This window comes from Perna viridis, chromosome 6 (assembly GCF_037379345.1).
Source record: "Perna viridis isolate PV_CMFRI_1.1 ecotype Kerala chromosome 6, ASM3737934v1, whole genome shotgun sequence".
Classification (NCBI taxonomy): Eukaryota; Metazoa; Mollusca; class Bivalvia; order Mytilida; family Mytilidae; genus Perna; species Perna viridis.
The window spans coordinates 10,112,345-10,135,804 of NC_142450.1; the positions used below are offsets into that span (position 1 = coordinate 10,112,345).

General features: G+C 31.8%; 1 protein-coding gene across 10 annotated transcripts in view; it reads left to right on the plus strand.

Annotated features, from left to right (window-relative positions):
• The window catches only part of LOC148613590 (uncharacterized), a 96,533-nt gene that overhangs the window by 63,405 nt on the left and 9,668 nt on the right, over positions 1 to 23,460 (plus strand). For 9 of the 10 annotated variants that reach the window (XM_088587008.1, XM_088587014.1, XM_088587011.1 and 6 more), the window contains 2 exons: positions 14,731 to 14,804; positions 21,936 to 22,069. In XM_088587008.1, the coding sequence (XP_088443134.1) occupies positions 14,731 to 14,804; positions 21,936 to 22,069 (208 nt within the window). Of the gene's footprint in view, positions 1 to 174; positions 3,203 to 14,730; positions 14,805 to 21,935; positions 22,070 to 23,460 lie in introns of those variants that run through there. The other variant, XM_088587017.1, reaches the window with a different exon arrangement.

Sequence of the window (23,460 nt, forward strand, 5' to 3'; positions counted from 1 at the left end):
TTAAAAACAGGCACCCACAAGTTACAATGGAGAGAATATCTTGACATTTCATCGTATAATTAAACAGCTTCTGTAATGGTCAATATACACTATTGATTTTGTTTGTTAATTTTTAAAGGAAGAAAATTGTTGGATATTTAATTCTGACACCAATAAGAAAATTCCATGGAGTGATAATACATACATAAACGGTTTGTTCTATGTGTTGGAACACAGTGAGTGAATTTTGTACTTATGAATTTTTTTTTTCATGAGGCTCAGTAGGTTCATTACTCGCTTCCACTGCAATTATATTACTGATATGGACTGAACAATAATGCATTTATGAGGCTGTATAACCGTTTATATGAGAAACATTTGGAACATAGCCATGAAAAACAGTAGAGAATTTATATCCATGAGAGGAAAAATGTAGCTGATTGTTTGCTAAGCATTTAATCAAGTTCGGACGGGAGTACAACTTTATTGAAGTTTTGGAGTGTCACCTCAACTCTTATCTATTGTTTAGATACATGTTATTGACAGTTCAAGTGCTGTTTTAAGAATTGTAGTAAGAGGCACATTTTTTTTAGTTCCTGATTAATTTGTTCGAATAGTCAACCATGTTTGGTATTCCTTGGGATCTTTTTTTCATGCTACACAGATTGAATGGATCTTTATTTTGAATTTTTCATTCTGTGACACATTATTACGTGATAGGCCTCCTGCTACCCTGTGCATGTGTTGGTATACTAAACCTTATCAGTAAATAAATACACTTTCTCCTGCAGTGTATTAGGACTTAAATAAAAACAAATATTTTTCGATAAAGAGGGATTGTCGTATTGTACCAGTATATATGTATTTTATATATCATAATATTTATGGAAGGCCAAGAAGTCTCCTCAGTGTAGTCTTGAACACAACAGGGTGATAAATCCATTCAGATTTCATCAGAATCTTTCCATGCTATTTTTTAAGGACATTGTATGAGCAAGTGACTGAGCTATTTTTTATAACACTGTAAGAAATTATTTTCAGTCTTCACAGTTTGAGATGTAGATGGAAAAAAAGTGATTCCTTAGTGTTGTTTCCTGAAGTTTCAATTGACCTGTCAAAATGTCATGAATATTTTATCAGGAATTACATGCTTTTATATTTGATAATAATTGGTGAAGGATATTAGTCCAGATAAATGGATTGATTAATTAATGGAATGAACAAGTTTTCACTTATTAGTGGGAAGTTAGAGCATATGGCTAGATTTTATTTTTCACACCTTTTGGACATATTCAAGTTTAAACACAGTCAGTTATGAAATGTTGATGTTTATGAAATATTGATAATTAAAATCAATTTTTGTGAATGTTAGTACATAAAATCGATGTCTGAGAAGTAATAGTGATTGCAAGGATAAAAGTTACTTGGAATGTGCTCTTCTTTTTCCTAAAAAGTGAAAAATTAATTGATTTCAGAGACACAAATAACTTTCAATTGATTATCGACTTGTACAAGACAATGGATTTATTTTTGTGCCATTATTAACACTAGGCTATTGTCACATTCACCTGAGTGATTGGAATGGTAAAATCAATTTAAATGCATATTGTTGATATTGGGGATTGTAACCATTTAAATTAAGCTTCATAATGACTCAGAATATAAAAATTCAACAGAAACAACAGGCAATGTCAAATGGACACGTTAGTGCACCTTCAACAATTAGTGGGCGGAAAATTCCAGATTTTCAGTTGAAAAAATTCATTGCCTTACCACCTGGATTTAAAATTCGTTCTCCTGGTACAGATCAAGACAGTCTTTCCCCTAGGAAACCAGTGCCAATTAAGGCTGTCCCTTTAGGCTTGGATGGTCACACTCCAGTGAACACAGACTACAATGAGGAGATTAATTCATTCTTTAGTCAACCTGAACAACATACAGGTGTAACACCACACAGAAGAACAGACAGTATATCATCCATCGATAGTTTTGCAGGTAGTGATTTCTCAGATTTGTCTTTGGACAGTTTTGCTTCTGGAAGCCAGAGACGAAGACGATATAGAAAACGTTCTCAATCTACACCTCCGGACATAGGTAGACAGAGGGCCTCACCTGTAGATCGTAAAATAGAACAGAAAATAAAGACTGAATATAACCAAATTCTTAATCAGATACAAAAGGGGAATTTAAATCCTAAGAAGTCAAATAGTAGAAATCAGAAAGGATTTCGTGCCATACAAGATTGGGATGACAATGACTCGAGGACGTCGTTAGATTCACTGGATTTAAATGATTCAACGGACTGGGATGTAACGTTCAGTCATCAATCAGTTCCGATTACAGGTAACCATTTAGGACACAATCCCACAGGGCAAACAACAAACATTATGCATCCTCAATATTTAACATTACCAAGGAATTTTCAATCTACCACGGGTAGTATTAGTAGGGAACAAAAAATGGACAGACCAGTGACATCTGTGTATACAAACGGGTCTATGTACCACAGTAATGGTTTAGTAGTTTACAAACCCTTGAATACTGGAGAATTTATTATGGTTGGAAATAAACCTGAAGAGTCCCGTGGAAGGGCGCCAAGTGAAAGATCAGTTGAAAATCATAAAAATAGTCTATACAAATCTCGTGGTTTGTCTTCAAGTATGCCAACTTTATTGGGAACTAATTCAAAAGCAGATAAAAAATTATTAAAGGAAATTAAAAGACGTGAAAAGGAAGAGAAAAAATTGTTGGAAAAGGAAGAAAAAAGGAGGAGAGAGGAGGAAAAAAGACTAATTCAAGAGGAAAAGAAGAGGAAAAAATCTATTCTTAAGGAACAAAAAAAGTTAGAAAAATTAGCAAATAAGAATAGGACTTTACCTAAAAACTGGGCCTATGTGAATAAACCTATAGAAAATGTGTATCACAGACCACATAGTCATCAACGACCAAAACTATCCTTATCAGCAGTGCCAATAGATTTCGAGGATGGCCCTGCTCCAGCACAGAGGACTATACCTCCCAACAAGCCTCCCCCTCCTCCTCCTCATGTTATGCTTCAAGGTGACACAGCCGCTAAGGCTCTCTACGCTAGTGCTCCCGATTTACAAAGATTGGAACAAGTTTATGGTGCTACAATTCGTGTACCTTCACAACAAAATAGGAAATATAGTGTGCCAAAGGGACCTGTCTATGTGGTCAATCAAATTCCCACAAATTTTGTCAGGTAGGTTAAAAAGTGTTTTAATTGTCTCTGCTATACATGTTCAAGTTTAAAAACAACAACAACAGAAGTCTATATATATATCTTCCATAACTAGAGCTGCTCTCAACTTTGGTTTACTGGAACTTCAGTCTATTTTTATACTTTTAGGAATTTTGAAGTATGACACTTCTTTTTGTATTTTCGTTGAATGAAGGCACTTTTGAGCATCGTCTTTTTTAGGTCTATGACTTATTTTCTTGTCAGTTTTTATGCTGAGTCTGGTTTTGTCAGGTTGATGCCTCTTCTTTTAATTAAATTCTAAAATTACACTACAAAAAATTAATCATTTTGACTTGTGTTTTCACAAAACTGACTTTTTGGAACATACTAGGTCAAAATTGACCATCCATATATGAATGATGTTTTAACTTTTGACATAATCACTTGTTTATTCAAATTTATTATTATTTATGCTTGTTTTATTTTCATGTCAATTTTTCATATCCTGATTTAGGGCAGATTTTTTCTGATCATTATACCATTTTACACAAAGACATTTATCAAATCTAGTTATGACTTAATAATTCCTTTAGAAAAACATGGGGTTCAAGTAGAGATTTAACTTTGGTGGTACACACAGGGTCTTTTTTAAGTGGTAAATATATGGCAAAGATTACTGAACAAATTATGGGATAATACCAAGTTTAATGGGATAATTCATGGAGCTGAAATATTAAAATAACTAACAAATAAGAAACTATCAGTTTGTTTAATAACATAAAATTGGCCCCAAGAAACCTGTTTATGCTTGAAATTACTAATTTTCTAAATATGGGTACAAAAGATTTGCTTTGGAAAATTTGTTAATTCTTGAATTTACTTATTTCTTAAAAGTACCTTAATTTGAATACAAAAGGGTCTTTTTTGTGAAAGGACCCACTCTGACCTGCTGAATAGAAATTAAAAATAAGCTAATTAAATTCACTGATTAATTAGTCAATGTGTCATAATTAGTTGTATCAATCAGAATTAGGACTGAGAAATATTCTTAGGTTTAATCCTCATATCTTTAGAGCTAAGATGACAAATATTTGTTATCATTGATCAATAAATCAATATCTACAGGTTTTAACACCTGTCAAATGTGACCTGCAGGTAAAAATTGAGGTTATCAAAGGGTCAATGTTTGAAAAATAAAATCAATCACATTGATGTATAGAATTTAGAATGAATTGATCAGGTCATGACATTTTATGATTCAGACCTCATTTAGATTATTTTTACACCTTTTTAAATATTTGAAGAAGTGACATAACTTTATTAGTGAGTTGCTCCAGGTCCATGTTTTTATGATTCTGGTGACTGATAGTTTAATGGTATACTGAACCTTCAAAGTAGAAAAAGTTAATGACTGTCAGTATACTGTATAAATATAACTCAATGATGTATCACCTGAAGAAGACCTTAATTTAGGTTGAAACTTTTGGAACCATCTATCTCAGAATTTTTTGTATTTACTTTGCCTGTTGGGATGGTAAACCTGACTTGTTGTGCTTTATTATTTTTGCAAGCTGCTTTACTACTAAATTTTGTTTTTTTGAGGCCATACAATTTACGGAAAACTTTGGCAATTCTAATTTTTAGGGAGGCTATGTTGTTTTAAGTTCTAAAGCCCAGGGTAATTGTTTTCAGACTTTGTTATGATGTTTTTAGGCTGATTGCACAAATACTTCAAAACTAGAACCCTTATGGTAATACCAATTGGGGAAGAATATTTTATAACCAAAAATATGTGGGTCAAGAAAGCCTTAATTTCTGAAAGATATTATTTTTCCTTTAATAGCCTCCTGTATGGTGATGGTAACCTATCCATCACTCAGCCCACATCATTAGTCCTCCAATCCTTGTATGTCAGGGTTACTGACTGTTTATGTAATCTATGGTAATTTATGTCCCTTTTATGGTCTGGTTATTGATGTAGACAATGTTTTCAACTATCTCTGGAACATAGAGGAAAACTATCTCTTTCATGGCTAATTTTTTACTGTCTGCTACACTATACTGATGATTATACCATGATGCAAAGAAAAGACAAAATGTGGACAAAATATAAAAAAAACAACAGGGCTGTCAAGTTTTTAAAATTAAAAAACGGTAGATTTTTTTATAAAAATAAGAAAACAATATCAAAGAGGTTTCAGATTTTTAGTGTTTCTAGCATGAGGTGTGTGCAGTTGCCTGAGTTTTGCTTGAAAAAGCAGGAGTCAAATACTAAATTTCTCAGTCATGTCTTTTTAACACAATTTCTTTTTTGACAAAAAAAAAAATGACAGATGAAGAAATGAACACATTACCCTCATCCTGACCTCAAGTAGATCCTTAATAGGTCTGGTTTTATAGATAAATTGAGGCCACAATAACTTGACTTGTTTACTGAAGAACTTTCTGAACTATTTAAATAATTTTAAATGCATGTTAAACCCTATATGACATCCATAAATGACTGCTTATCCTGGCCACTCAGATCAAAATTTGCATAAGTTTGATCAAAGATCATAAGTTTGTACAAAATCCTTACAATTCACTGTACAAATATGACACCATATTGGTGTACCACCTGAAGAAAACCTTTATTTAGGTCAAAACTTTTGGAATTGTCTATTTCAGATTTTGTAAATGTATATTTTTTTCTATTTACTTTGCCTGTTGGAGTAGGAAACTTCATTCATTTGATTCACCCGAGTTATAACTTGAAAGGAGCTTTAACATACTGGTACATGTAAAGCAAGGATAATTTATAATTTACTGTTTCTCACTGATTTTAATCAAAACAAATATTAGGTGTAATACCAACTTAAATACAGTAATTTTCTAAGTAGTATTACTGTAATTTCAGGCCTTAAAGGCACACAACAGAACTTACATAACATATCTAATGTAATCAGATCTCTCTAATTCATTCAAATTTGTAAACTTAAAACTTGAATAGGTAGTTGGGAAAATATCTTTGTCGTGTCTAAATGCTGTAAATTCGAGTTTTAAAGGAAATACAACAAAAGGCACTAAAAGATCAAATAATATCCTGGTTACATTTCTAGAATTGATGTTTCTTATATCTGTATTTGTTTTCCTGTTGCTAGTAGTGCATCAAGGTTGTCATGACTTGTGTTTCTCGTAATGTGGTACAAAAAGTCCAAGAAAATACATGTACTGCTGTTTGTGAAGTGGTGTAAAAAAATTTCTGGATGAAAGGTTGCTAGAGACAAGAGGAATCATATAGGGATTGAATTGAAACATTGGTCTAGTCAATGAACCATAATTCATTTTGATTTTTGATAGCAGTATATTTAAGTAGCAGTCCACATAAAATTCAGACACTACCAATGGTAAAGTGATTCATGGTCAAGAAAAACCCACCAAACAAACAATGCTTTTTTAGTCTACATATGCTATACTTTCACATAACAACAACCTTTTCTGTATTCAGGTTTGCAATTTTGAGAAAATCATACATTTATCTCCCTCTAAAAGCAACCAAATGACGCCAAATCAAGAACAATAACTCTTGCAAAGTGCAAATTTCATGTACAATCTATATAATTTTTATCTCAAAAGTGCAACAGCCTAATGGAAATTTAAGACTGGTTATGTGATCGGTTACTGTTTATGAACAGAAATAAAACTGAATTTGGTGGGTTTTTGACATGCATGAATCACATCCTGCCTGATTTTTAGAAAGATTGTTACTCAAATGCTGCTAGATTACTGTTAACCAACTAATTTTTTTCAAGCAATTTATTATACCTCCCAAATGAGGGGAGATATAGTGATAGGGGTGTCCATCCCTTCCATCCTTCCTTCCTTGCATTGTGCAGAGGGGTACCCATCTCTTATCCATTAATTCTCCTACACCACTGAACAGAATTCAATAAAGCTTCTACAAAATCCTTATTACATATTCCCCTTGTATGCCTCCTATTTAAATTTTGATCCAAATCATTTTGGAGGTCAAAAGGTTAAGGTTGGCAAGTGGAGGAGTGGGGGTATCTATTTTATGAGCATTGCTCACATTTTTTTCACTTTTCAGTTATTTTGCAAGTAATAAAGATATTGCATAGAATGGAGTGTAAATCACAAAAAAATATATTACAGCAAAATTGAATTGGTATCCCAAAACACAAAAAAAAACAAGTACCTATAAAAATAATTAGATTAACAGTAGTACATTATTCAGTACCAATTTCTATCTTTGGTAGAGAAAATTGTAATATATACTGAATTATTCGCCATTTTTATGTGAAACTGTCTAGACATTTGAAGGTACACACCATCTCTGATATTGCATTACCAAGGGGAACAATACTTAATGTTATGTAAATGATCCTAGGAACATTCTTTAGGGAGGAAAAGAGTCACCATTCTAGAATGTGAACTGATAAAATCTACAAATCCAATACATGTAGTTGAATGGTAAAAATTTTGACACTTTGAGGACGTGTAAGTCATAGACAGTCCATATGATGTTCTATGATACTGAATGTCTGGTAGTCTCTTTAAAGCTTTTATATTGATGATGATGGGTTCTTTATATAGGATTTTAATGAACTGATAATATTGTGATGTTCATGAGGAGGAAATTAATTTTATCTAAAATAGTAGTTTGGCATTATTAAATTAATTGTGTTTTAATGTCTGCACTTTGGTAATGAGCAGTTGGTTAACTTGCCATTTTTGAACTGATGTATGGTTTTAAGTTTTGTTGTGGACTGCTGAAAAAAAGAAATGCAGTTCTACTTTCATAGTTGAATATTTCTCAGTGTAAGTGGATCCAAGAGGGATTCACATGCTGGAAAAGATGTACAGAAGAAGTTGTATTTACATAACAGCATCATTTGTTTTCTCATTTCTAAAAGTCAGATTATTCATAAGATATCATATTAATTATCTGCATTTCCCCTGATGTAACCTGGAATCTTTGGATGTGTATGTCATGAACATGATGTCAAGTCCTCAGTGACTTCAGACATTATAGTTCTCTGTGGTTTTGTGGTTTTTCAAGTCATGTTCTTCAACTGAGGTATTCAGTAGAATGTAGTTACTGTAAGAGCTTACTTTGGTAATCTTGCTTCAATGAAGTTTTTGAGTTGATTGAATTTTCATTCCTTTTTTTTCTAAAAGACCTCTCTATACTTTAAACCATTTTTCTGTTCCATTATATATAGGAATAGTTATTTTTTAGCATATTATGATCTTGAGGCAAAGAAACGAATTAGGTTTTAACACAATTGATGAAGCTAGAATTTACTATCGTGGTGATGTATTGCTTTGAACCTTGATCTTAAGGATTAGGTTTGAATGTCAAATATTTCTGTTGGCGGAATGCGAGTAAAAACAGATGAGCCTTTGTGTATAAGGGATGGTGTCAATCTGATGTTGTAAGAATGTACTCCATTCTAAATTTATACCATCATAGATGGTTCATTGAGGGTTTTATCTTTTCAGTGAACCTCAGTGCAAAAAGATAATGAGGTCATAGATTTTTGAATAGGATTATAGTCATACATTGAGTTTAAATACCTCCTTCGATGGATGATGTCGATTTAACGGTATTTTGAAAAGTTTTCCAAATGAAAACGTTTTGTCCTCTTCACCATGAAGTTAATTTGAAGTGGTGATTGTATTGATAAATATTTCAAAAATCTAAATAGACAAAAATGGACTCTGTTCAGAATGGTATCAGGTATAAAGGAGAGGTGGATGACATTGTTGGCAGACAACAAACAGTGGCCATGAGGACTTTTGTTAGTTTCCTGGGCTTTGGTTTTATATTTCTTATACCTGTGATACTCATTTTTGAAATTCTTTAATCTTTTAAGTACCAATCTGTGTAAGAATCAGGCAATGGGTGGCACATCATTATTCTGAATTTGGTCATTTTTGCCTAAGATATATTCAGTGCAGCTAGGAAACAACCAAAAAGCTATTTGAACTTATCCTGAAGCAACTGTGAAGAAGATATTTTTCGCTAGGTACAAGAAAGGAAAAAAAGGGGGCCTGCCACGTCTCACAGAATTTGTTGACTTGTACATTTTGAAGCTGATCTGACAGCATTTTCCTCTGATCTTTCAAAATTTTGCCAGATCTCTCAAATTTTCCTCTTGGACACTTGAGACCAAAGGAAAAAAATGTCTATAAAAAAATTAACTTTATGATTTAACAGTATCTAACATATTGCCAGAACACTGAAGTTATCTTGATATTAAAGGAAAAGCATTAAGCTTCTGTGAAACAAAATATTTTATCAACAGTTATCATCAATTATTGAAACTTCATCAAGCTTTATAGATTTTTGTCTAAATTGTTTTTGTTCATATTCATATTTATTCTTCAATAAACATAAGCATGGCTTATTTTCTTTTTTATTTTTTCAATCATATATTTAATTACATATTTTGTACATTAAAGTTATATTTACTCATTAACTTTCTGTTTTTTAAACTGATTAGTTGATAGAATTGGTGATGGCTGTATTGATGAAGAGTAAGGAAGGCCCCATCCAACAGTGAAGACTGTAGATTTATGTATAGCATATTGGATTTCTCTTTTTTCTTTTCTTTTCATATCATTAATTTTAGATAAATATTTTAATGAATATGAGCTCCTATAGCTTCTATTACTTCTATTGATCTGTTGTAGGGTATCAATGGAATTTGTTTGCTTTTAAATGGGAAACTGTTGTTCCAGCCAATATGCTCCAAAACACATTGTTTTTTTATTTTGGTCTGTGTACAGTACATTGTATTCCAATGAGTGATTAAACTCTTAAGCTGTAGGATTTGTGGATTTGTACTAATATGTTTAAATACATAGGAATAATTAGGAATTTTAATTGAGGAAAAACTCTTAAACTGGCACCATTATATACTAACATCTTAAAACATATAATACATAATTCAAGTTTATACTAGTTAACTTTAACTGGACTTTTTTTATATTACGAATAACTCTACAACTGAACATGCCTTCAGTGAGAGAAATTCTAACATGGCATGATTATAGCTTGAATATTACAACCTAAAAATAGTATGTGCATCAAAAATGGATTATGAATTCTAATTAGGTATGCAGGATATAATTAATTTGTTTGAAAATTTGTGGTGAATTTTTTATTACATACAAGATACATTTGTTGGATCTGCATATTAAAAAAAAACGTTCAGCATGCATAAAAGTAGAATGTTTTTCATTCATGTTCCGGCTCGGATGTACAAAGTCAGCAAGAATCGTAAAAAGCCTGTCAAAGTAAAAAATGTGATACTAGTTCGGAAAGTATATGAAACACCCTATCCACCGCCGCCATCAGTGGCACACTTGTCAAGGTGAGATTTACCATGTGTCTGTCACATGATGTTTTTTTTTTTAGGAAATAAAGTGTGACAAACAAGGGGGAGGAACTCTGCTTAGTGTAGACTTGGGAAATATTGGAGAAAATTTTTGTCATTTAAGTTTCATATTGTATTGTTTCTTACGTCTTATATATTTGTTTTATTGAAATTAAAAAGTCAGCTGTTTCAATTTAGTTTACAATCAGGAGCTCGATGAACCCATGGAAACTTTGTTCAAAGGAATAGAAAAAGGCAAAAGAAGTTGGTATAGGAATAATGGAACAGGGGTTAAGATTACAGCAGCATAACAGATCATATTTTACTTTATGAGTCTCATTTCTTCTTTCAAGACTTTGAATCATCCAAATCCTTCTCATGTGTAGGTATATCACTGACCCCAGATTAACAGTCAACAAATTTCTTTTTCAGGTTTGATTTGATAATATTTTCAAAGTGTCATTCCCATTCTTGTTCAGTTATAAGCTTTCCTTTGATTGACATAACAATGTTTTATCAAAATGTTCTGTCATGTGAAAGTTGTTTTTAAGATTGACTATAGAGATTTAACGGATGGTATATGATTCTGTGTGTAAAGGTCTTAAATCTTTTGTTTGTATCAGTGGTCTGTAGAGTTCCTATACAGTTACTTCCAGGTGTTCTTATATAAAACAGTTTGAACAAAAATGTTTAACAAGTACTCTTTCGTTTTCTAGCTTCATTATGAAATATTTCAAGCCAGGCTTCGGTTTTAATTGAATTTGAGTCATGGTTTTTTGTACCATTATACTTGTAGGCAATATATCCAATGAATCTGTCTTATATGCAGCTTATGAACTTTTCTCCCTGATTCTTGACTGGGTTTTTAATTATAATGAGAATGGATATGGTGAATATGTCAATGAGACCACAACTCCACTGTACCATGTATACATTTATGACTTCAGTTGATGAATTCAACATTTTATTGTAGATTCTTGTACTTCCTGATATAAATTCATTTCACTTTAGCTATAATACTTGTAGATATTTATGATCTATACTTGTGTAAACTCTGTTGTGTACTGTAATAGTACTATAAATCTTGTTTATTCTCTGTGACAGAATTCTATCTTTCTTGTGGTTCAAGTGGGAGTTTACATGAACTGGGCAATTTAGAAATTGTGTAAAACAAATATTTTGTTATTTATAATTCCACATCTTAAAGGTATCAATCAAACAAAGGCTTAATTTGTTAACATAAGTTTTCTTACGTTGAAGGTGTATCTCTTTACGTGTTATAGGTAGAGAGTTATATGTTATTAAGGATGGTAATATACCTTTGTGGAATAGTTTAAATGAAAGTTATGAGGGTTTGTCCCCGGATCTGAAATTGTCTTTTATTCAGTTACTACATTTGTAATACGTAATAAATTACGTTGGCAAGGTTGATTAGTTCTCCGTCTCTGATTTCCTTCACCTGGTAGTGAAATGTTCATGCATTTTTGTTTTTGCGATTTTATCATGACCATGCATTACCTGAAGAACTATTTTTATGAAATTACTAATACATGTATATCAGTATTTTATTTATTTACCCCTTTAGTGTCTATTTAAAGTCAGTCTAACCACAAAGGTATTTAAAAAAATAAGATGTGTTACATTAATTCTTTCTTAGCAAATCATTTATTTCGAGTTATTTCCATTGATATGCTGAATATCACTGCTCACCAATAATGATAACTGAGTAATACTAATTGTCCATAAAATTGTTGATTAAAGTACTGTTATTATTGTGGTATCCAGGTGTAGAACTATAAATATCAACAAACACATGATCACTCATTGTTTGTAAACATTGATCAGCTATTGATTGTGTATTGGATGTTTTTATCAGTCTTAGTCATTTGTGTGTTTGGATTTAAATCACAATCTAAATTAAAAACACCCATTATTTTGTGTAATGTAAATTTAAGAAAAGAAAATTCCTTATTTGCTCATTAGTCATGATTTTCGTCATAGGTCATTTTACGTAATATTGTCATTTTTTGTTCTCAAATAAGCAAGCAAGGTATCTATGATATGTCATCTTAAGGAAGGTCAGGGCGTTTCCATTATGACAATGTAACCAGGATTGAATTAATTTTTTTTGTAATTGTACATCATAAATGTGTCTGATTCAGAATTTTATTGCGCCTTGTCTTCTCATGAGAAATTTAATGACAAAAAAAGACTGTGAATTTAGCTCTCTGTATGTCAGTCATGTACTGGTACTGACACTGTCAAACAAGATTTGATCAAGCTGTTCTCAGCTATATCATTAACTATCATTTAAGTTTTCTAAGTGCTTGAGATTTAAGAGTCACCATATCTGGTTCTGGAGCCACTAACTTAAAAATCTCTTGGAAGTCAGTGAATATTCTTATTATCCTGTCAAAATTATGAGATATTTTTCACGATCAACAACAAGAATTCTTAGACCAAAATAATTTGTAATTTAGTGCCTCCAAGGCCTGACCTTTCAATACAGATTTTTACAAGGACTTTCCCCCAAGATTTAAAATGTTTCTAAATCTGTTTTTCTTCAACGCTAATATGTTCATTATTTGTTTTGTCTAAAATTATTATTTGGGTAAAAACAACCAAGAAGGAAAGAGAAACTCGTGTGCCTTTTGTTATTACAGATTTTTGCCTATTGCTTCAATAGACCAAGTCAGTACATCTTTACCTCAAGAGACCTTTTCTGTCTTAATTTGATGTTGCCCTACATAAAAAATGGACTGGATTGAAAAATATCCAGTACACAACATTTATGGTAATAAGAACATTATCTGTCACTTGAGGTGTCATATGATATGATGACCGTCTGCTCTTGTGCCCTCCATTTGTCACTGTCTTCTGCTTGTAAGATCAAAATGTTTCTCATGATGAGGTGGCCAGTAAAGTTCATTCATTTTATGTGCTCATTTTTTATGGACATATTATGGTATACAGCTGGCTGACCATCAAAATGTGACACAATGGCTCAAAAATGCTTTGAACCCCAAGATCTTTTTTATCATTTCATGGTAGAATATCTTTCTTTATTGACGAATGTTTCCTTTTTTTTCCTAAGTTTACAGAAAAAAAATGGGAACAGCATATTATGTGTTAGCAAATTGTCTGTGTATAAGATGTTTACCCACAATCTATGATATTGCAAATTTTGCCAATTTGCTTGGTTGGTTGGGTCTGTGTTGGAGTTCATAAATTATTAAAAGTGCATATTCCGGTAATATGTAGTGCTGATGAACCATGTCAGTACATTTTAGTATTCTTGTTAGAAAATCTGACAGGAATTCTTTTTCCAAAATTTGCCTTTATTTGTGCATTTGCTTACCGTAAATGAAAAGGTTCCAACAAAAGACCAATTAATTAAGTTTACAATTGATATCTGCTTCAAAGAATACACCAATAAGCTAACTCAAATTTTTGTTTAGTTTATATATAGATGTATTGTAATTTTTAAAGGTAAAAGGAAAAAAATCGAATGCAATAAGGAAATGTTATTTTAGATACTTCTGCAAGTAATACAATACTATATCATAGAAGAGACAGTAAAATCTTTGCTGCTTACATGTACATGTAATGAAATTTAGAATATCATACGATTAGATTAGAGTAGTCGAAGTCCATATTGACGATCACATTGTGATTAGATAATGGCCTCTTCATCTTTTGAATTTTGGAGTTAACCAATAACTATATTGATTATGATGAATGCACAGTGCACACGGAAGGGATTTTTAAATACTAACAAAGGAAGACATTCTACTTTCATAACCTGTTTAAATTAAGGAACTTATTTGTTTCTTAGGAACTAGATTTTTGGATTTGTTTAACTTGTGACCATTGTTTAGTGATCATTTGAGCTTCCTATTTCAATCTATAGGGAAGATAATTCAATATGTTTAGGAAGAAATTGCTCAAACATAGATCAACTCTACGACTGGTCACCGTCAAACCTGTTGTTAGGACAAAGAGTTTAGAAATGTAAGTATAAATATTTGGGTCAAAGTTCAGTAAGTTCTACTTACATGTCATGTAGAAATGTATTATTCAATGGTGCATTTTTTGCTCCATTGTTGTTTCCATTTTATTGTAATGATGCTGATGTTAAGTGTATAAAGACATAATTTATCTTTACAGTGACTATGCTCCTAGAACAGTAGTTTTACAGAAGGGACCAGAAGGATATGGCTTTATTCTCAGAGGAGCTAAATGTAAGTTAAACCATTTATATTATTTTATAGTTTGCCAAGGAGTCTAATTAAGTGTAGTATCTAAATTCTTTTTCTGTCTGTTACTGCAGAAAAGGTCATCTTAATAAGTCAGGGCTTTAGATACATTTATCTTCAGTAGATAAAATTGTAAAGTAAAGACATTTAAGTGTAACAGTAACTGATAAAATATCAACACTGAGTCTATTGCATGTACTTTATAAGGGTTTGTATAGTATTCCAATGTCATCCAAAGAATAAGTTGGTTATAACAGCAAATGTCTATACTAAAGGCTTAGTCAGTCTGTTACTGTTACAGCAGATACAATGATTATGTTCAGGGGATTTGGTTGGACTTTCATTGACTATTAACAATCACCAGATGAACTTCTCTGAGGTAATTTGATAGATATTGGTATCATAGAAAGTTCAAGACACCTTCTCAATGGTCCAGTCAATTACCTAAAGAATTACACCTGGTGATTCTTTTATCATTGAAAGATCAGCTCTATTCCTTAAACACCATAATTGTATGAACTGTCAAAGAATGTGACGTGTGTCTTAATGTCATTGAGTGAAATATATTTCCAATACAACTAGCAAGGGACTACTTAAAGTAAATTTTTGTAAAAGCTCACAAATTAATAATTATAATATATTTGCATCTTGCTTTTTTGCTAAATTTCTCCTATGTCTGTGTAGTGGGGTGAATTGTGTATGCTTTATGTAATGTACTGTGGTGTATGTTTACATACCTATTCTTTTTATTGTGTTCTATTATGTAAGAATCACAATGGCTGTAGTAACATAATACAGTATTAAATAAGTATCATTATTCACAGTTACATGCTTTCTACCTGTGTTCTGTGAAGAGAAACAACCTTGGAATATCTGTCTTTTTTATTTTCCATATATTCAGTTAATGAATGGTGATTAATTACCCTAATTTAAAAACAATTGTTCATGATCCTTCTTGTTGTCTGTTTGGTCAAAACAATATATAGTACTTTCGACCATTAAATATTTCTTCACTTTAACTTCTTTCTAAATCTTAAGAGGTTTGTCTCGTTACTTATTGCACTCAAATGAAAATAGACATAGTTGTGAATTATGGGTGTCCATGGTATGTTCTTGCAGTGCTCACCTTTAGCCTGAGGCTAATAAAAATCAATTTGGGCAATTGAAATGTGTACTTTCCCTGTTTCGAGCCAGTTGAATCCTATACAGTCCTCAATTACTTAGGCCAGTTGTTGAGAATTTCAATGGGAAGAACTGTTCTCTCTCTCTCTCTCTCTCTCTCTCTCTCTCTCTCTCTCTCTCTCTCTCATGTTAACATCATTATAGATGTTCATTTACTTTCTTCTTTGGCTTGAAGTAAAAAATTCAAAGTTTAAAACAACATTTATTTCGCTTTTGTGGGTCTGTCTTATTAAGTAATGATATGCCAGCGGACACTATTAGTTACATAGTGATTTAGTGGCCAGGGGACACATTTTATTTCTTTGTTTATTGGATACTTGATATTGACTTGCATTTTAAGTACTTCCCCATCTAAGTATCAGGCAAATTGTATATAAGGTGTGGCACATAATAGAAAAAACACAGATTTTATTGCATTAACCAAGTATTTCTACCCAATAACCTCCAGAAATAACCAATAAAGTGTTTGTAAAATTTGCCTTTTAAGATATTGATAGGCCAAATTTAGTTGAAATGCACTATGGAAAAATGGCAGGAAAATTTTCCCTCAATTTTTCCTTACATAAGCAGTCAAAAAATATCTACGTCACAGATGCTTCAGGATAAATTTTAATAGCTTTTCAGTTATTTTCTAGATGTATTGAATATGTTTGTGGCAAAAAAGACCAAATTGAGAAATAGGATGTGCCACCTATTGCTTGATTCTTACACAGAATGGTACTTAACTTTCTAGCCTTAACATAAATGTAACTTTAATGTCAGTACAATTAGGATTTAATTTACACTTCGTGATCACATGGGAAGTAAAATGAGACTTTAAAATGCAATTGTGAAAATAAATCCTTTGTTAAAATACTAAGTTATACCTTTCTTGAATAAAGAGATAAAAGATAAAATTGCTTTTGTAGAATGTGTACTTTTTATTTCACCTTCCAACTGAGTGATCATTTTATTAGATTTAGTATATGGTGATGCATACAGCAAGGTTGCCCCGTATAAGTGCTGTTGTGTAATTTGGCATGTTTTATGTTTCCCTCAGGATATGTGTGGTCATATTAACCAAATAGCTATGTAATGATTTGATAATCAACATTAATAGAGAGAACTTTTACTCATGTATTTCAGTTTTATATGAAACAAAAAATATCAGCAAAACAGGAAAAAGTTACTTTTTCATCAATTTATACTAGGAAATATTTACTTTGACCTGAAATGAATCATTAAACAAGACTGATGTGAATTTGCATGTTTAGACCTTATGATTTTCTTCCCCATTTTGTCAGTAATGAGTGGAATTTATACTTTAAACTTAAGCAATACTGTGATCAATTATAAATTTTACTTGCAGAAAGTTCTTGCAACAAAACTATACTTGTAGCATACATGTTTTGACTGTAAACACATTATGATATTTGTATATAGCTGGTCTTTGTGATTTTTATAAGGGTAGCAACTTCATTTCTCTCCCTATACATTTGACTCATGAACTTGTTGATTTTTGTGGTGTGGCCATCTCCACAGTAGGTGTTCTTTAGAAAAACAAAGGAAACTTACCCTACCTGTGCACCTGGTCTACACTCCAAGTTTTTAGGTTATTCATTTATTCTCCAGTTTCTGTGTGTATTCTCTTAGTTCAGTTTTGTTATATAAGATGTTTTGTCTGGTTTTTTTTGGTCTAGTCTTTGTCTCTGTATTATGACTATCCTGATCTTCTTCTTATCATGGTTCCCTTGCTTTTACTTATTGGGTCAAAGTTCGGTAGTACCCATTCACTGTTTGGATCAAATTTAGCATGCTTTAAAAATGACATCTTTGGGGATTGGTCATAATCTTGACATGCAATGTTGCAATGTAATTAAATTCTTTTCTAAGACAAGAACATGTATGGGGCCATTGTCACTAAACTAAATAAACACTTGTGGTACTTACAATCCTGCGGAAATTGATCATGTGATTTGTCAAGATATTTTTATCAAATAAAATCGTGGCTACAAAGGGGTTCCTCTTGATTAATGAGATATATCAGGTACTATGAATGATTTGAAATTTTTTTTAAGTGATGTTTTTTTCTTATGTTTTCAAACATTTGTCAACAACTGTGTCACCTAGAGTTCCTACTGTTTAAATCATGATAACTCGATCAGCCACATGTTGTTATTGTTGTCCATTGAAGGAATTAAAGAGTTTCTATGAATTTATACTTAGCAGAACAGATTGTGTAGTATTATAGAACTTATACTAGGGTATTATCATTTTTGAGAGGTTTCTGAACTCATTATGAAAATTTATGATATTGAGAAAATTTTGTCTTTTATGTAAAGTATCATAACATCAGAATAAAAAAACTTTGAATGAGTGTCAGGGTAATTTGTGTTTGTATGTGAATTAACTTATGAAAAAAATTTAGCCAGTGTATGCTACTTCAAATATGGCACAATGAAACTTATCTGAACCAAACACTAGATACCATATACTAGTAGTTGCTTTACCACTTCAGAGTAACCAGTTTCTGAACAACTGGTACCTTTTAACATTGCAATAATGCATGCAGTAAAAAGTCTCCTCCTCACAATTTGAAACATTGTCTTATAAAATTACTTTTTGTTCATGGGATTTCTTACGGTTTTTATGTGAATGCATAGAAGTAAATTTTCATAACTCCAAGTCTCAACTACTTGTATAAATGTATAAATGTCAAATGGCTTCCTCTTAATATGGATGGTGGAAAAGTTCCTTGTTTGGCTTCACAAGTCATGACACTATCATATTAAATCATTTTTTCACATGGGATTTTGAAAATGTTTAGATTTCATTGATAAAGATTTTCATTAAGTTTCAATTTATTCTGTCATTCTTTGGATCAACACAACACAGTAGATGTAAGATTAACAATGTCTTCTACAAATATTTACCTAATATCGTACAAAGTTTGTTTATCTCTACATATTTATACACTTAAAGCAACACAGGACAGATGACCAAGCACATTAGTGGACTTTTGTTGATGTAAACAAGTCCACCATCTTTAAGGCCAAATAAAATTATATCTCTGTTTCCTGTCACATGACTGACTCATGCCTTGAACCCCTCCATTAACAATGAACAAACAACAAAAAATACCATCAAACAACACAATATTTTACTGATGATAGGTGATTTTTTAGTTTCCACAAAGTCTGGATGGTCCATAAGATGTTTTTGAAGTTGTTTTCTATGAAATTTGGGGAAAAATAAGTAAATGAACTAAAATCCTGACCTACCGATCCATTTGTTTTCTCACATGTAACAGGAAACTGAGATATAATTTTATTTGGCCTCACCACAGTTTGGTGAAGTCTTTTATTTAACCTTTCCTTTTTCTTGATAGATTCAACATTATGTAAAATTCTTAGTTGCTGTGTCTATTTTAGTACTTACTAAGGTGTAAAAAATATTGAAAATGAAGGTAACAACAGAATTACTCATAATAATAAATATGGAAAGGAGATATGAATTAAATGGTACAAACTGGCAAAATTAAGGATAAATTGGAAAAATGAAATTAGTCACTTTGTTTCTGACTTGGAACAGTGGTGGCCAAATCTCCCGCTTCCAAAGTGGTCATAATAGTTCCGGTGTAAGTTTTTGTTTTGCACACTAAAGTCAAAACAAAAAGATAAAACAGTAGTCAACTGTTCATATCTGTTCAGAAATCTATATTAATTTTACCCACTACATTTTGTGTACTGAGAATTACAAAAACCAAATGGACATTATAAGTAATAAATTATTTGATATAATGACCATAGTTATAGTGTTCAGTTATTCTATTTATTTCTTCAATTTGAACAAATATTTTCAGCGGAATCACTTCATATAGAGTGTTAAATATATGTATGTTTTATAAAAAGCCGGTAATATTAGTATTTTTACAAAGGTTCCTGGTATTGTGTATGATTTGTTCCATTTATTTAATTTATTTATTTAATCTAACTGTCAAATGGCATTGAAAATATTTTTATAAATATTGTAATTTTTGTTAAAGGAATATTTAAAGTATTTAGATTTTTATAATAAGTCTATAGTTCATTCTTTGTATGGTGGAGTGAAATGATTTTTAATCACTTGTATAAAAGCAGGTTTATATTTCAAAGTGAGATTTATAGTTTTGGACTAATACAAGCTGTTTATAGGCTTTTTTTCATTCAAAAGACTAGTCAGGTTTTGATCAAATCATGACACAGTATTAGCATAATATGAGCAAATATTTTGCATGAAATTTCATGTTGAAATTTTCAATTTTCATCAAGGATTAAAGTAGACTTAGCTGTATTACACAGGATTTGTATGGTTTTGAAGCCTCAGCAGATAATCATGTTATAGCTATAAAAAAATTAATGGACTTAAGAGAAAATATGTTAAAAGAACAAGACAATTTCTTGATTAAATTGATTAAATGTGACACAAAAATAATTCTGGATGACAGGATGTAATGCCTTCATGTGGATGGAATAATTGAAGAAATCGGAAAATAAATTTCATGTGAAGAAATCACAATTTCCATAATAAAAAGAATAAATTAATTTATTTTATATTTTTTGTACTGATATTTGGTTTTCTTATAAACATTTGTGTATGTACGGATATGTAAGGAGATAGAATCCATAGGACACCAGGTTTCTAGAATGGTCCTGGTAACACCCAAGTGGCAACAGATTGATAGACTATTGATATTCAATTATATACAATAGATTTTTGTGGCATAGTAAATTGATATTTGTGTTTTACTATCATTTGTATATTTTTTGGTCAGGAAGTTATTAGAAAGGGATGGTTTCTTCCCCATCTTTTTAGTGGTCACAAACAATTTTGACTTCAGTGGCTTCTTATTGTGGACTTTGAATGCTACAATTCAATATCGTGGAATACATGGATAGATAGCTTGTTATAAAACAGCTTTGGATGATGTCTTTTGGACTACAATTTTCTATGCATTCCATAAAAACGTAGCCCTATATAGGTTTTGGATATGACATCTCTTACGTTGTTTTTCATATGTTAATCACAGCTGTGTTTGGTTAACTATTTCAAATACATCTTCATATAGCTGTTTTTGATTGTGGAAACTGTCAGTATCAGTGTATGAGGTTTATATTTGTTACGCTACACAATGGGAAATGTTGTACGATCTGGGAGACTTGTAAAACACAAACATTCTTACAACACTAAGAAAGGTATAAGTACATAAGCTTACATCTGTTGACATTAATCTATAGATGTAACAAAATCCATTGCTGCAATCTTTTAAAAACATAAAACAAAGCTCACTTAATGAATGCCATGCTCTAGTTTGGAAAAAATGGATATTTTTTACTTCTAATGGAAGAGAATAAGTTTTTAAATTTCATATTCCATAACAGACTGTTGTTTTTGCTTACCGTTTTAATTTTTTATACATCGTTTCTAATAGCTCGAAACTTCCGCAATCATTTGTGGGGCATTGATCCTCTAAAAGGATGTGGCATTTAGCCTTGATGTAAAACCTAGGAAGATGGATTCATAAATTGTCTGATTAATGAATGTTTCATTTCTCTTGTATAGAAATATGGTTTATAAATCATTTTGTTTTATTTTATTGTTTACCTCTAGCCTTCACTATTTATGAATTTAAAGATGAATATTTTCTAATATCAATGACTATTCTTTAAGAAAAGAGCCTTGTAGAGACATTTCAATTTTTATTAATTACGGACCTGTAATTACTGGTAGGTGTGCATGTAATAAAATGGACCTGTTTTACCTATCTTCTGCATGTTCTTGATGATGGAAAAAGATACTGTAGTTGATATCAAAAATATTATACTGATCATGTGATCAAATCAACCAATGAAAAACAATAATAAACAATGAATTTAATATCAGCTGTTCTGTAATCTATTATTTTATTTTTTATAGCACAAAGTACAAGGAATGGTGAGCTCGACTTTCATCCAACACCTGAGTTCCCTGCCCTACAGTACCTTGATAATGTGGACCCTGGTAGTCGTGCCGATAGAGCCGGGCTGAAACCTGGTGACTTTATACTCGAGGTAAGACATCCCTTTCCTTGTAAAATGTTTTCAGAGCAAGCCACCTTTAACATTACAAAGTAGTCCTTTTGTATATCCCCTAAAATAGCAACAACAAAAAAGTAAACCTTTCTGATCAAGTTATCCCAATTTTTTTTCACCAGTTTACTAGGTCCTTTACAAGTTTTAGTAATGGTATTGCTCCAGGATGTGGCATGACAAGTTTTTTTTTTTTTACATCAATCCATGAGTTTGCTTTTAAAGTTTTATGAATATTTTTAAAAGAGTTGATGAGACTTATAGTCATGATTTCATTCAATAATTATGATGCATAATTCTATGGTGGTTAGGTCTACTATCTGGAGACTTACATTGGTAGCTAGATGTCATTAACATTTGATTGACTCGCAGTTGTATTTTACGATCTTGCACAAACCTATATAGTAAGCCATGGATAACATACTCTGTTATAAAAAGTAGAAGAAAGCTTTTGTCTTTGAGTAATTGCATTTTTAACCTGATATACCATAAATAATGATTGATTGATTGATTGTTGGGGTTTAACGTCCGAGCAGCAATATTTCAGCTATATTCAGACGATGAACATGAAACAGATGATAAAATGAACATGAAATGATGATGAAATGAAAAACGGGATGGGACATAAGGACAGTAGGGTCGACAAATTTTGATTGCCACTAGAAAAAGGGGGGATGGGTAAAGTCGGGCAATTTAGCCTCCTGTGGCGGAGCGCAAAGGTTCCTACTCCTATCGAATACCACAGCAGGGTTCTTTTACGTGCGAGGAACGTGGCATCTTTCCCAACACGGTGCACCACTATGGTTTGCGGTCAGGTTTTCCGTATTATAGCCTGACAACCCCCGCATGTAACATGCCGGGGGTACCCCATTCCACCACCTGGGGCACACATCCCAGTTGCTCTGTGGGCAGAGCGCCTAGCCCCCGGCTAGGTTTCTGAGCACTATTTAGTCGCCTTTTACGACAAGCTTAGCGCTGCTGCAGGCCTATTCTTTTGACACCCAGACCTGCACGGGGCCCATAAATAATGGAAAGACTGTCTTGGAGCACTGGTTTAAATGATCGACTGTTTTCTTTTTTTGTCCTATTTTATGATGCAATTTAGTCAATTACATCTCTTGGATAAGAACAAACTATCTTAAATAAAGTTTCTTTTTATACGAAAAACATTTTTTTTCATAAAATATCAAGGACAGCCTTTAAAATTATTAAAAGAAAAAACCCAAGGCCCATATCATACTAATCTTCTATCATACTGACGAATTTGTTTATAGTTCAAATCAGCTGTTATCTATCCCTGGAGAAAGTGGGTCAGTCTGTAGGGCTATACACACCATGTATTTCACAAGTTTCAAATACCAGTGATGTAGTAT